This window comes from Protobothrops mucrosquamatus, unplaced genomic scaffold (genome assembly GCF_001527695.2).
Source record: "Protobothrops mucrosquamatus isolate PMUCROS unplaced genomic scaffold, P.Mucros_1.0 scaffold211, whole genome shotgun sequence".
Taxonomy (NCBI): Eukaryota; Metazoa; Chordata; class Lepidosauria; order Squamata; family Viperidae; genus Protobothrops; species Protobothrops mucrosquamatus.
Genome location: NW_015386565.1, coordinates 479,773 through 491,874, shown reverse-complemented (window position 1 = coordinate 491,874; position 12,102 = coordinate 479,773). Strand labels below are relative to the sequence as shown.

The 12,102-nt window shown below is 34.4% G+C and overlaps 1 protein-coding gene across 1 annotated transcript in view; it reads right to left on the bottom strand.

Annotated features, from left to right (window-relative positions):
- The window catches only part of SLC26A7 (solute carrier family 26 member 7), a 47,828-nt gene that overhangs the window by 24,062 nt on the left and 11,664 nt on the right, over positions 1-12,102 (bottom strand). The window contains exons 4-6 of the mRNA XM_015813988.1: positions 9,756-9,920; positions 3,542-3,694; positions 2,166-2,248 (exon numbers count right to left, since the gene is read on the bottom strand). Of these exons, the coding sequence (XP_015669474.1) occupies positions 2,166-2,248; positions 3,542-3,694; positions 9,756-9,920 (401 nt within the window). The remainder of the gene's footprint in view (positions 1-2,165; positions 2,249-3,541; positions 3,695-9,755; positions 9,921-12,102) is intronic.

The window sequence follows — 12,102 nt, the reverse complement described above, 5'->3', positions numbered from 1 at the left end:
CACTTAACAACTGTGGCAAGAAAGATTGTAAAATGGGGCAAAACTCACTTAACAAATGTCTCACTTCGCAACATAAATTTTGAGCTCAATTATGCTTGTAAATCAAGGACTACCTGTATGCGTTATTACGGTAAGGAATCCAGGAACAAAGTTTATTAATAGTTTTATTGTTATTATCAATTTCCTCTTGATAATTTCAGTGCTTACTTAACTTAACTGAAACTCCAACCCATTTTCTATTCTGAAATCAGAATTCAAACATTTTAGATATATAACAGGTCTAAAAACCAATGAAGATTTGCCACTGGCTAGGATCCAAAAAGAAATAAATATTTATACTTATGCTTCTCAAAACAGAAGTCCATATGACACATAACCATTATTTTAGGAATCTATATTTGGTGGAGGAAAGGAGCTGAAAACAAGCAAATATCAATATAGTTGTAAATAGCTATGACTTATTGATTTTTCTTATTCTTATTGATCTTATTTAATCTGCCTTCCAAACTTGTTGGAATTATTGATCTTATATAATCTCCCTATTATCCTTCTAAGTTTTCAAGCTATTTGCAGCACTTCAAAAATATATAACCATTTGTATGTTTGCACAGAAAAATATCTTTTAACCTCCAGTACTCTTGAAAACTATTTTCTTTCAGGTTTGGATTGAACTAAATGGGCAGAGGTATTAGATCAGGTTCTTTTCCGAAACATTAAATTCTAAAGTTATGAGGGTACCCCATTAGTTTGAAGTTAGTTTTTACCATTTTAAAAAAAATGTGTTGTTGATATCATGTTTGTATGCCTTCTTTCTCAAAGCTATCGTATTAACTAATGGGTCCATGCAGAGCCTTTGAAAGAGATACTTTTAAAAAGTGAACTAATATATGAGCACAGCACTCCTCTTCCAAATAATTGGAAGACCCACAACTGCTCCAAACTGGTTGCATGGGAGTACACGTATACGCAACAGGGCACATCTGCTGGGACTGCTATTAAATAAAGTGGCTGGGAGGACACGTATAGGCAGTCTTCAGCTTACAACCACAATTCAGCCCCAAATTTCTGTTGCTAAGCAACACAGTTGTTACGTGAGTTTTGCCTCATTTTGCAACCTTTATTGCCACAGTTGTTAAGTGAATCTGGCTTCCCCATTGACTTTCCTAGTCTCTTGGCCACAAAAGGTGATCACAGGGTCGTACATGTGAAAAACGGTCATAAATCACTTTTTTCAGTGCCATTGTAACTGCGAACAGTCACGAAATGAATGATTGTAACTTCAGGATTACCTACACAGACACAGAAATAAAGTGGGCAAGCAAGCCATGCAAAGGACACAATGTTTTTAAGAAGCCAAAGCTTTAACTCGCCTCTTTCAAATGCTGTGCGCAACTTTTAATAAAAATTGTATTCTTACCTTATTCATTGTCAATTATTCTCAAATTTAAAGTGTCTTTTAACAAAACCTAAATGTGGGTGCTGGGAAAACAAAATGTTCTGATAAATCCAATCCCTTGTCCAGTTATGTTTTTCTCCTTTCAAAAAAACATTTCTGCCCCCACAAGGTCCAATGAAAGGAAATATATTTATAGCAATTCCTGATTATTTCAATGCATTTCAGGTCCTGGGGATGTGTGGGGGCAGAGAACACTGCACAGCCTTCAAATTTCCCCAACACTGAAATAAATTACTGTGAAAGTAGCAGGGAGGCACAAGAGGTAGATCTAAATGTCAAATTTCTCCATTCAAGATTAAACCCTATCTGTAACCCAAGAGAGAATAGTCCATAAGTGAAAAACAAAGAGTAGATTATTTTATTATTGAATGTATAAATTTAAAAGCATTTGATTTATCTCTTTGAAAACTCTCTGTACTAACTACAGAAAGTGCACTCAAAGAGATGCAGAAAACATTTACCAATAGTGATATGTTATTTAAAAACAGAATTATTAGGTACCAGATTCTGATTTAATTTCTTCTTCTGAGATGTTGTTATCATTTGTATTAATGCAAACTGGGCACTTTTATTTTCATTCTTCAACTGTTTCATTAATTAGACCACATTAACAACTAAAGACTATAAAATCTGGGTAAGAAATAACTACATTTCTATACGTAGACACATATATATAAACACAAAAGCTTATTTACAGAAGACACATTACCCTTTTGGAATACGTCCCACAACTTCCAGGCCAAAACTATGCTCCATGTCAGCAGAATAGCAGATGAAAGATGTAGCAATTACCTATTATCAAGCAACAATAAAGATTGATTTGAAACAAGATTATAAGAAGTAATGTAACTATTTTTCTACTTTCTTAGAAATATGGATTAAGACCAATTATACAGCCATCTATGAGATGGATCACTTGTTGAGTACCATAATTATCAACTCAGGTTATGATGCCCTCATCTGTTGGGTTTAGGGGAGACATAAAGGAATCTTTTTTGATCCAAAGACCACATAGCTTCTTGGAAAATACATTGGGAGCGTTGTGGCCAATGCTTCCTTCTGTGACATGTCTTAATATATTTTAGAATTCCAAAGGTGTTCCCTCCACACTCATCAGGATTTTTATATCCTAACTCATATTATTGAAGAGAGTCCCCAGCCTTCCCGAGACGCTTTCTGGAGTCCCGTAGCTGTGGGACCAAAAAAAAAGGTACAAGTCATATAGTCATAGTGTATTCGTCCTTTCTAAATATGTAAAAGGCCCACAGAAGGATATGGTAAAATTTCTGCATAGGCAGTCCTAGACTAGCCTGCCTAAAAATGGTGATTTGGCATTAAATTTATACATCTTTACATCAGAGCCACAGTATATATTGATTTAAATAAAAAGTATCGACGTAGCTAGCTCATCTGACATTTTTATGAGAAACAAATTGGAGCATTCTTCAAATTAATTACCCTATCTTATATATCACAACATTGCCTGACAGGTCGCTAATGGGCACAAACAATATTGATTAAATCTTTATTATCATTTTATTTTATAAGAATATAATGTTTTTCTCAGAAGTTTTATGAGAAACACTATACAAATCTTGTGGCAGTGGACTTTGAGGTATGCTGCTTATCAACATCATTTTGTTTATTTGATTATTACAGGGAGAAGGAAAAGATTTTTTTTTTAAAAAATGTCAAGCTTTCTAAAATTATTTATTTATGGTGCTTCCTGGGAATTTTAATCCTTAATTATCCTATATCGTGGTATATTATATTATAAAATAAAGTTATAGCTTGCTTGTCATGTTGTAGCTTGCTTGTAAATTTTTGTCATGCCTTTCTTTTTAGAAATGATACATAGCATAGCACTCTTTCCTTTCTTCCTACAACAGTACCCTGTAGAGTACCTGGCTGAGGAATTCTGGAAGTTGAAGTCCACAAGTCATAAAAGGGCCAAGTTTGAAGACCCCTGTTCTAACTGCTTCACAGCAGATTTATCATAACATCATTACAATGCTAAATATTTATTTCATGAAATAAGCAGAAGGTGCCAACAACTGTAGCAAATTATTAAAAAGTTATACTTACCAGAACCAAATCAATAGGAAGCACTATTTTAATTTTCTTCTTAAATTTTTCATTTAGCTCTTTAACAAGAACTAGTATGGCAATACTAGATATAGACAATAGCACAGTTTCCAACTGAATGGATCTGAAGTTTTCAAAAATGTAGGCATAAATCTATATGGAAGGAAAGATCATACCCTATAAATAAGCAATAGTTAAAGATACATTCAGATATGGAGAAGTTACTGATACCGACACCTAATCCTGAATATTATAAATTAGATCCAGTTATGCCCTCCACAAATAATAGAGTTTCTTTTGTTTTCTGAAGAGATGCATGTCCAGTTCAAATCTTTATTAAAGAAAAGAGAAGGGCTTAATTTCTGCTAAATATTTCATCTTTCCTGTAATTTCCAAGGGGTTTCTTAATCTTCTGGAATACAGTATGAATCTTTAATATTGGCTTTATATACCTACAGAAGTCTAGATTAGAGGTCCCCAACCTTTTGGGGACCAGGGACCTGTGGATGGGGCTTTTCTTGTTTGTGCGGCCCAGTTGGTGGCATGTCGCGGCCCGGTACTGGTCCACGGACCGGAGGTTGGGGACCCCTGGTTTAGGTGAACACAAATATACACTATTTAATATGTAAAAGACATAAGGTAGACAACTGACATGGTAAGTTGAGTTAACTATGCTTGTAACAGTTTCCAAAATTAATATTAATTTTAAAAACATCAATATTATGGCATGGAATATCAGTACCTACTGTATACCCAATGAGCTACAGAAGAATCTGCCATTAATGGCAGAGAAACAAGTCAAGGCCTAATTTAAGAAAGGCAGCAATATCAAGCTCTAAGGCTCACCTTCAATACACACAAAAATAGGGTCTAAGGTTCTCCAAGCAAAGACAAAAGCTCCATGGGAATTCAGAACAAAATAGAATAACAGAGTTCGAAGGGACCTTGGAGATCTAGTCCAACCCATTGCTCAAGCAGAAGACACTATATCATTCCAGACTGTAAAATCAACCTAGAGAGAGTCCTAATGATAATTACAGTGAAGATGACATCTACAAATAAAAAGGTAATTTGGTGGTTTGCAGGTTGCTGTGAACTCTAACATCAAGCTTTACTGCTTATTCTTCTTACTAGCCATTGCCCTTGCCCAACAACACAAAGAAACTGAGACTGCCATTTCTAGTTTTCCAGAACTGAATTACAGAGCGATAAAATCACTTTCTCAGCCCATGCAAGTTGTTGTAGAGAATTTTGGACTTTTTAGCAAAAATGCAATAAGACCCTTGAGCAAAACACTTGGTGAAACCAACGGATAGCAAAGTTTTTATATGTTCCTTGTTGACATTTAATTAAATCATAATCAACTCAACAGATCATCACAGCAACACAAAAAGAATCACCTGTTACTTAGATAATATTTTCAAAACTAATGTAGACATTCATCCAATCATCAAAGAAAAGCAAATTCATCTCTGAACCTCAAATCAAAATTTATTTTCAGAATGGAAAGCCCAAACACATTTTCTGACGAGACTAAAGCAATGGCTCATGAACATGGTAAGACTGAGCTGGCAGAGTACACCCCCAACAGAGATGCACATTAGAGCTCCAACAATTGTATAATTCAGCCATTTATTGAATAGTGCATGCTAAGACATATAAATGACTCCATAAAGTTAGCATGCCAAAGGTATAACTGCAAAGAAAAGCAATTAAGGTTGAAGTTCTAAATGGGTGCAGCTATCAAAGCAAACAGGTTTATTCAAAAGATTGGAACCTATGCTAACAAATCCAATTTTACAAGCAAAAAGTCCCCATTAAATTGCCAAAAAGTGCTTTTCTCCAACATTTGGCAGCCAAACACAACATTGATTCAGAACGAAATTGCTTTACAAACATAATTTAAATCTAAGACTTGAATCATCTAATTCAGAAATTTGTTCATAAGAAAAATAAGAGATCGGGTCCTAAATATGAACATTCACTGTTAAAGAATTATTTATATATGTTTAGCTTGTTCTTATTTTCAGAAAATGTGCTATACAGCATTTCAGCTGTCAAGTGGAATCCTGCCATGCCTTGTCTTGAAAAAGCTGGTTTGGAAGCTGTATACTTTCTTTTTAATATTGCATATCTCCACATTCTGCATAGCCAAGTACAGCTGGAAACAGGTACTTTGAAAAATGGATGTGACATGATTCTTTCCCATGTAAGTGTGATACCTGTCTGGAATGAGCTCATATTTTTCCATATATATATATATATAATTGTAGTGTATATTCATAATTCGTTGCCGTTATTTCGAACAAGAATACTGTATTTCAGAAGCATTCTAGGGGTGCGGGGTATAGAAAAGGTTGGGAACCACTGTCCTAATCTATTATTACAACAAAAAACACTCTTTTCTATTATCTCTTTTTCCTAATCATCCAAATCATAAGTCATGTTTTTTCTGTTTCATGCAAAAAGTCTATAAGGATTCAATAAGTCTATAAAGTCAACAGTGACCATAGATATTGTCTTTTCTCTAAATAAGAAGTCAATTTAGTTATCTTGTCAAGTTCTATCATCATCACCAACCATTCCTCCATTGTGGGTACTACCAAATGTTTCCTTCTTTGTGCATACAATAATCTTGATGCATTTATTGTATACAAAAATAAATTTCCACGACATTTTTTCAATTGTTTGTCTATCAATTTTAAAAGAAAAACCTCTGATCTCAATTGTGTATTAATATTTATACATCAGTAATTTCCCAGGTTTATTTTTAATTTCAACAGGGTGGGTTTTTTGCTTTACATAGTTAATTTTTATTTCCATTTCTGTTAACTGTTAACATAGACAACTGTTACTATTAAAGCTTAAGATGTTCTCTCCAGTTATCAAATCAGTAAAAACCAATTTTCATAAGAAAAAATATTTAAAATATTAATATTTCCATATGTTTTTATAAGACAATGATTTGTCCTCATTTGGAGAATAAATTCCCAGTATGAAAGTCTTAGCCTGATGTACACTGATTTCCACCCCAAAAAATCTGCTGTGCTCATCAATCAATACAAGTTCTGGTTTAATAAACTGTGAGCACCATCACAAAATAACATCCACAATTACTATAATGGACTTCCATTGTCCCCATTGTGCTAAACTCTGTGCTTCCAGAAGGGGACTGCAAAGTCAGCTCTGTGATGAACTGACAACTACACTGTGATTATGAGCATAGATGGAATCTGACAATTCCCAGCTGCTCAACTTGCCAAGTGACTGCTAAAACTTCTATTTCTACAGTTTATTCATAAGGAGCAGCTGTCCAGAATACAAAGGGCTATCTCACAATCTCTCCTTGATCTAGACTAGTTTTCACAGCCAATGTTTGCGCTCTAGATAGCATTCTCAGCCATAATGTTGTCTCCACATCTAGTCTGCCATAATCCATACAAGAAGCTCCAATGACTATTTTTCCTCAATATATGTACAATAATACTTTCAGTACATGACCCAAAATTGAGAATGTCACCTCTGTAGATACCTCTTTGTCTCTTTCTAGCTTTTCACTTTCCACAGTTGCTATATACTTAATGGAGGGCCACAGCTAGAGAATAACTTTTTCTGAAGAAATTTCTAGAGCCAATCCCAAGATCCAGTCTCAGATCTTAGAAAGTTAATAATATACTCAATGTCAGCTATACTAATGAACTAACAGTCTCAGTACATAACAATTTACTTGGTGCATGCAACAAAAAAGCTACACAGAGTCAGAGGATACTTCTGAATCTGTAGCACACAGAAAGAACCATAATAGAAGCACCGACCTCATCAGACAAAATACATATTAAAGAAATGTTTTATTTAGGGTTGTTGCAACCCTAAACCACTTTGGATTTTATATAAATCTGTGATGTTTAATCACAAGGGGTCTCCAGAATAGGTTGGTTCTCTCCATATACATTTCATGGTTCATGTTGAATTATGATCTTATTATATATAAAACAAAATGTTTATTGGCTTGTTTTCTTTAGGGCTCTTTATCTCCATTTTATTCACAATAATAATTCTTTCTTTGAAATCCAAGAACATTTAAGCCAAAAGAAAAAAAAAATGAAGATTGTAGAAGAAAGTAAAGAAAAGCAACATGCTGTAATTATGTTGGATTAAAAGAAAATGGATTAAAAGAAAAGAAAAACTGAGCAGAATAGGGAAGTATTTGTCAAATTTGTTTTTAGTAACTCGGTTGTTAAGTGACTTTGCTTATCAGAAGGTCATAAAAGGGGATCACATGATCTTGGCACACAGCAACGGTCATAAATATGAACCAGTTGCCAAACATCTGAATATTGGTCACGTGACTATGGGGATGCTGCAAAGGTTGTAACTGTGAAAAATGGTCATAAGTTACTTTTTTCAGTGCCTTTGTAACTTTGAACAGTCAATAAATTAACTGTTGTAAATCGAGGACTATTTATACTGGCCCCACTCCCATGCAGCACATGAAATTTTCCCCTGACTTTGAGCGGCCTCTTTAAAAGGGAAATAACTTTTCTAATAAAAATGAAGACTCTACTTTTGGCCAATATATTAAATATTAAATGCCACATTAAAAAAATGACATTTTAAAAGCATGATTTTTGTGCCATTAAAAAAGCAAAAAATGGAACACATTTTTTTAATCCTTTGCTGCTATTTTTTTTTAAATGACTTAAGATGCAGTTAGGCAGAACAATCATTGTCCAACAAATTTAACTTCTATAAACTCTGGATTCTTCTAGTATTGGGGTGGGGGTTGTCAGTGACAAGAGCAGTTATGCAAAAAAGCTTCATAAAAGATACTTTATCCATTGTGAGTATTTTTCTTTCCTCTATAGAGAAGCAATCAAATTATATTGGATGTTTGACAGGTCCGGCCTATAATTCAAATATACCAGCTTCCAACAGTTCTGAGGCCTCATGAACTGTATATGCACCTGAGAATAGATCCTAAATATTCATTGTTTGTGGAAGATGGAGTATGGAAACGATTTTTGAATGTAGAAAATCTGTAAACTACTAAATCTGTAAATAACTAAAGACCTACATACTAAAGAGATATTTCTACATTTCAGTGGTTGGTCTCCTGGTTACTATGTAGAGTAAAAATTTGCTAGTAAACCAAAATACACTTTGCTTGTCTGCTCTGATAAGACTTCAGTAATATCCACACTGCTTCTTCCTGTCTCTGTAAACTGAATAAAAAGGGTAAAAATGGAATCTATGTGACCCTGCTTGATTTTATCAGATTCTGGAACCCATACACATATCTACATCATGATTTTCTTTATAGTAGTACAGTATTTCTAGTAATAAATATGAATACAGTAGAAAACACAAACAGGCATAACTATTTCGTGAGACAAAATGACAAGAAATATTCAAAATACAGACAAACTTCTATTATGGAGATGAAGCATATAGATAAGGATTTTTCATCTTTCTGAGTTGGGGAGATATTTGGAATTTTGAGTGAATGTTATTGTTACCCTTATAAAAAGTTGACAAAGTAGACATGACTAGTCACAAATGTACCAGCTCAAAAGGCAAACAAGACACTGGGCCATTATTTTATTTTCAAAGAATTCATTGGGGTCTATGTGGGACCAGAAACATTGTTGTAAAATTGAAATCATAATTGAGGCTGATTCTTTACTTTTGTAGCATGCTGGTTTTCTATTAATTTAATTTTTTAAAAATAAAAAAGGTTATGAAGGACACCAAGAAATAACTGATGGACATATTATTACCCCAGGGCATTTCACTGGGGTTATTTCCTGCATTTATTTCTTATTTGTTATTATATTGTATACTTTTGTGTGCTGAACAAGAATAAAAATTACATTTTCAATATAAATGTAAATCAGTACCGCCAGATGGCATTATCAATTTCCTTGTAGTTTTTATGATAGGTTGTTTACAAATATTAATGTTTTCTGCTTCATACATCTACATAGCATCTTGAAGACTAGTCAGTAGAATGTGGCTGGGCTTTAGAACTCTTGTCAAGTTCCAGATAGCATCAGATAGCAAATCTAGAATTGCATCCAGAATTGACTCCAATTAGAGGTAACCAAGTCAGGCCTGACCCAAGAGGCCACAACAATATTTAGAGCTTTTCCTGCAACTTTAATAAGCAGGCAAATATGTGCAAAACACCACAACAAACATTTATCAATATACTCACATAAAAGAATCCCAGAGGTCCTGAGATATAAGGCATTTTCATTCCCAGGAGATACTTCACTTGCGAAGTTACAACGTGTGTAGCTGCCCCAGTTGTCATTGCACTTATCACTGGCTCTGTTAGCAAGAAGGTAGCACTGCCCAAGTGTAGCATAAACATTGCTACCTGAGAAACCAGAAATTAAATAATAGAGATTACAACCAAAGGCAGTTATTGATTCTAATGTAGGAAAGAGAAACGCTATCTTGCATTTTTTTTAAAAAAATAGGGGATGAGAAAGTTACATGAGCTAATCAAGTAGAAGTTATTTCATTACTCATTGTACCCATGAATAACCTTTCAATACATGTTAACTTTCATACATTTATTACAATGCTATCTCTCTTGTATTGCTAGTTTACCACCAGGCTCTGTGCTGAGATTAGTTATAATAACTGGCTCTAGCCACTTGTATTAAATTGGCTTTAGGTTATTCCAATGTACAAAGCTCTGTGGGTAGGACAAATATTAAGCCACAGACGTCACACTGGATACACTTAAAAGTTACTATACAGGTAATCCTCAACTTACAACCAATATGGAGCCCAAAATTTCTGTTGCTAAGCAAGATTATTGTTAAGTGAGTTGTGCCCCCTTTTATAACCTTTTTGCTACAGTTGTTAAATGAATCATTGTAGTTGTTAAGTGAATCATATGGTTATTAATTGAATCTGGCATCCCCATTGATATTGCTTGTCAGAAGCCGGCTGGGAAGGTTACAGATGGTGATCACATGACCCAAAGATGCTGCAGCTGTCATAAATACATTTTGTCAAGCTCCCAAATTTTGATAATGTGACCATGGGGATGCTGCAAAGGTCCTAAGTGTAAAAACTTGCCATTAGTCATTTTTTTGTTACTTGGAAAGGTCACTAAACGAATGATTGTAAGTTGAGGACTAACTGTATTCAGTTTATAAAATTCAGACTCTAACAAATTTGAAATGTAAAAAGTTAAGATTTCTAGACATCACAAACTGAAGAGATAGAAGAGCCACAGCTTGTGTATGTCTGTGTCTGTTTATGTTTCTCTCTGTGTGTGTCCATGTCTCTGTGTCTGTACGTTTCTTTGTTAGATGCATACCCCACCTTTTCTTCAAGAATGAAAAAAGTGGTACACATGGACACCTTCCTCTCATTTTTCTCCAGAACAGCTTTGTGATGTAGATAGTTTTGTCAAGCCCTGCACTAAGGGCATAATCAAGGAAAGAAGAATCACACAGACTTTAATAAGGCAATAATTAGAGGCAAAGTGCAGAATACTGGAATGTGTGTTGATAACCTCCAATCCTAATTGAATAGTGAGTTCATTAAAGCAGAGGGTTTTTTTGACATTTTCAATCTATTCCTCAGTTTGGATTAGGAAGCCATTTTTGAGATGGCCCCTTACACTGATGGAAAACTTATCTGAATTTTATTAAACATCCCCCAAGAGATAGTATTTATGTATTTATTTATTTATATGCAATACACATTTACACATACCCAAACATACACACACACACACACACACACACACACATATCTACCTGTTCATAATTAAAATATGAAGATCATATTCAGGGAAATAAAAGTCAAGAGCTTTAGCAGCTTAGATTTGCTCCTGACCTTTGCTTGAATTATTTGATACTTTTTAAAAAGAAAAAGAAAACTCTCAGCAGAGCATGAACGCAGCTATTCAGAACATCCTGACAAGTTTTGTAATTGACCTTCCTTTAGAACAAAAACTTTATTTACAGTTTGTGCACTGCGCTATCTAGGCTATGAACAGCTAAAACATGATTTGTGATGCAAGCCGCAGTTGATCAGGTTCACATAACAAGGTTAGCCATGAAAATGGTGTCCAAAGCAAATATCAGCAGGGATTAGTGAATATGATCCCTCTCCAATCACATGTGTTTAACAATTGCCTTTTGCCGTGTTAAAAACTATGATATGCTATCAACCTCTAGAGATATCTGGAAGTTGTGCTGTAGCTGATGAAAAAAGAGAGAGTAAGATGAAAAGAAAAAGGCCCAAACTACTGAGAGATGAAAGACTGAATAAAACTCTGAAAAGAAATAAAGATTTCCCAGAATTCTGTACCCACTGTAGGTCAATTCAAAAGCATGCCTTATCTCTCCATTGGATAAACAAAGATTAGAACAAAAAAGACCAATTAGTTTTTGTGTTCATGCTCAGTGAGAATAAAATATGTTTTCCTTCTGATAGTATTTATCAGCAAGCAATGATAAGTCTTTTAAACACACCAGGAGCTAGTGTAGAAAACAAACAGACAGCCAGTTCTACTGCTAATATATGTTCAACTT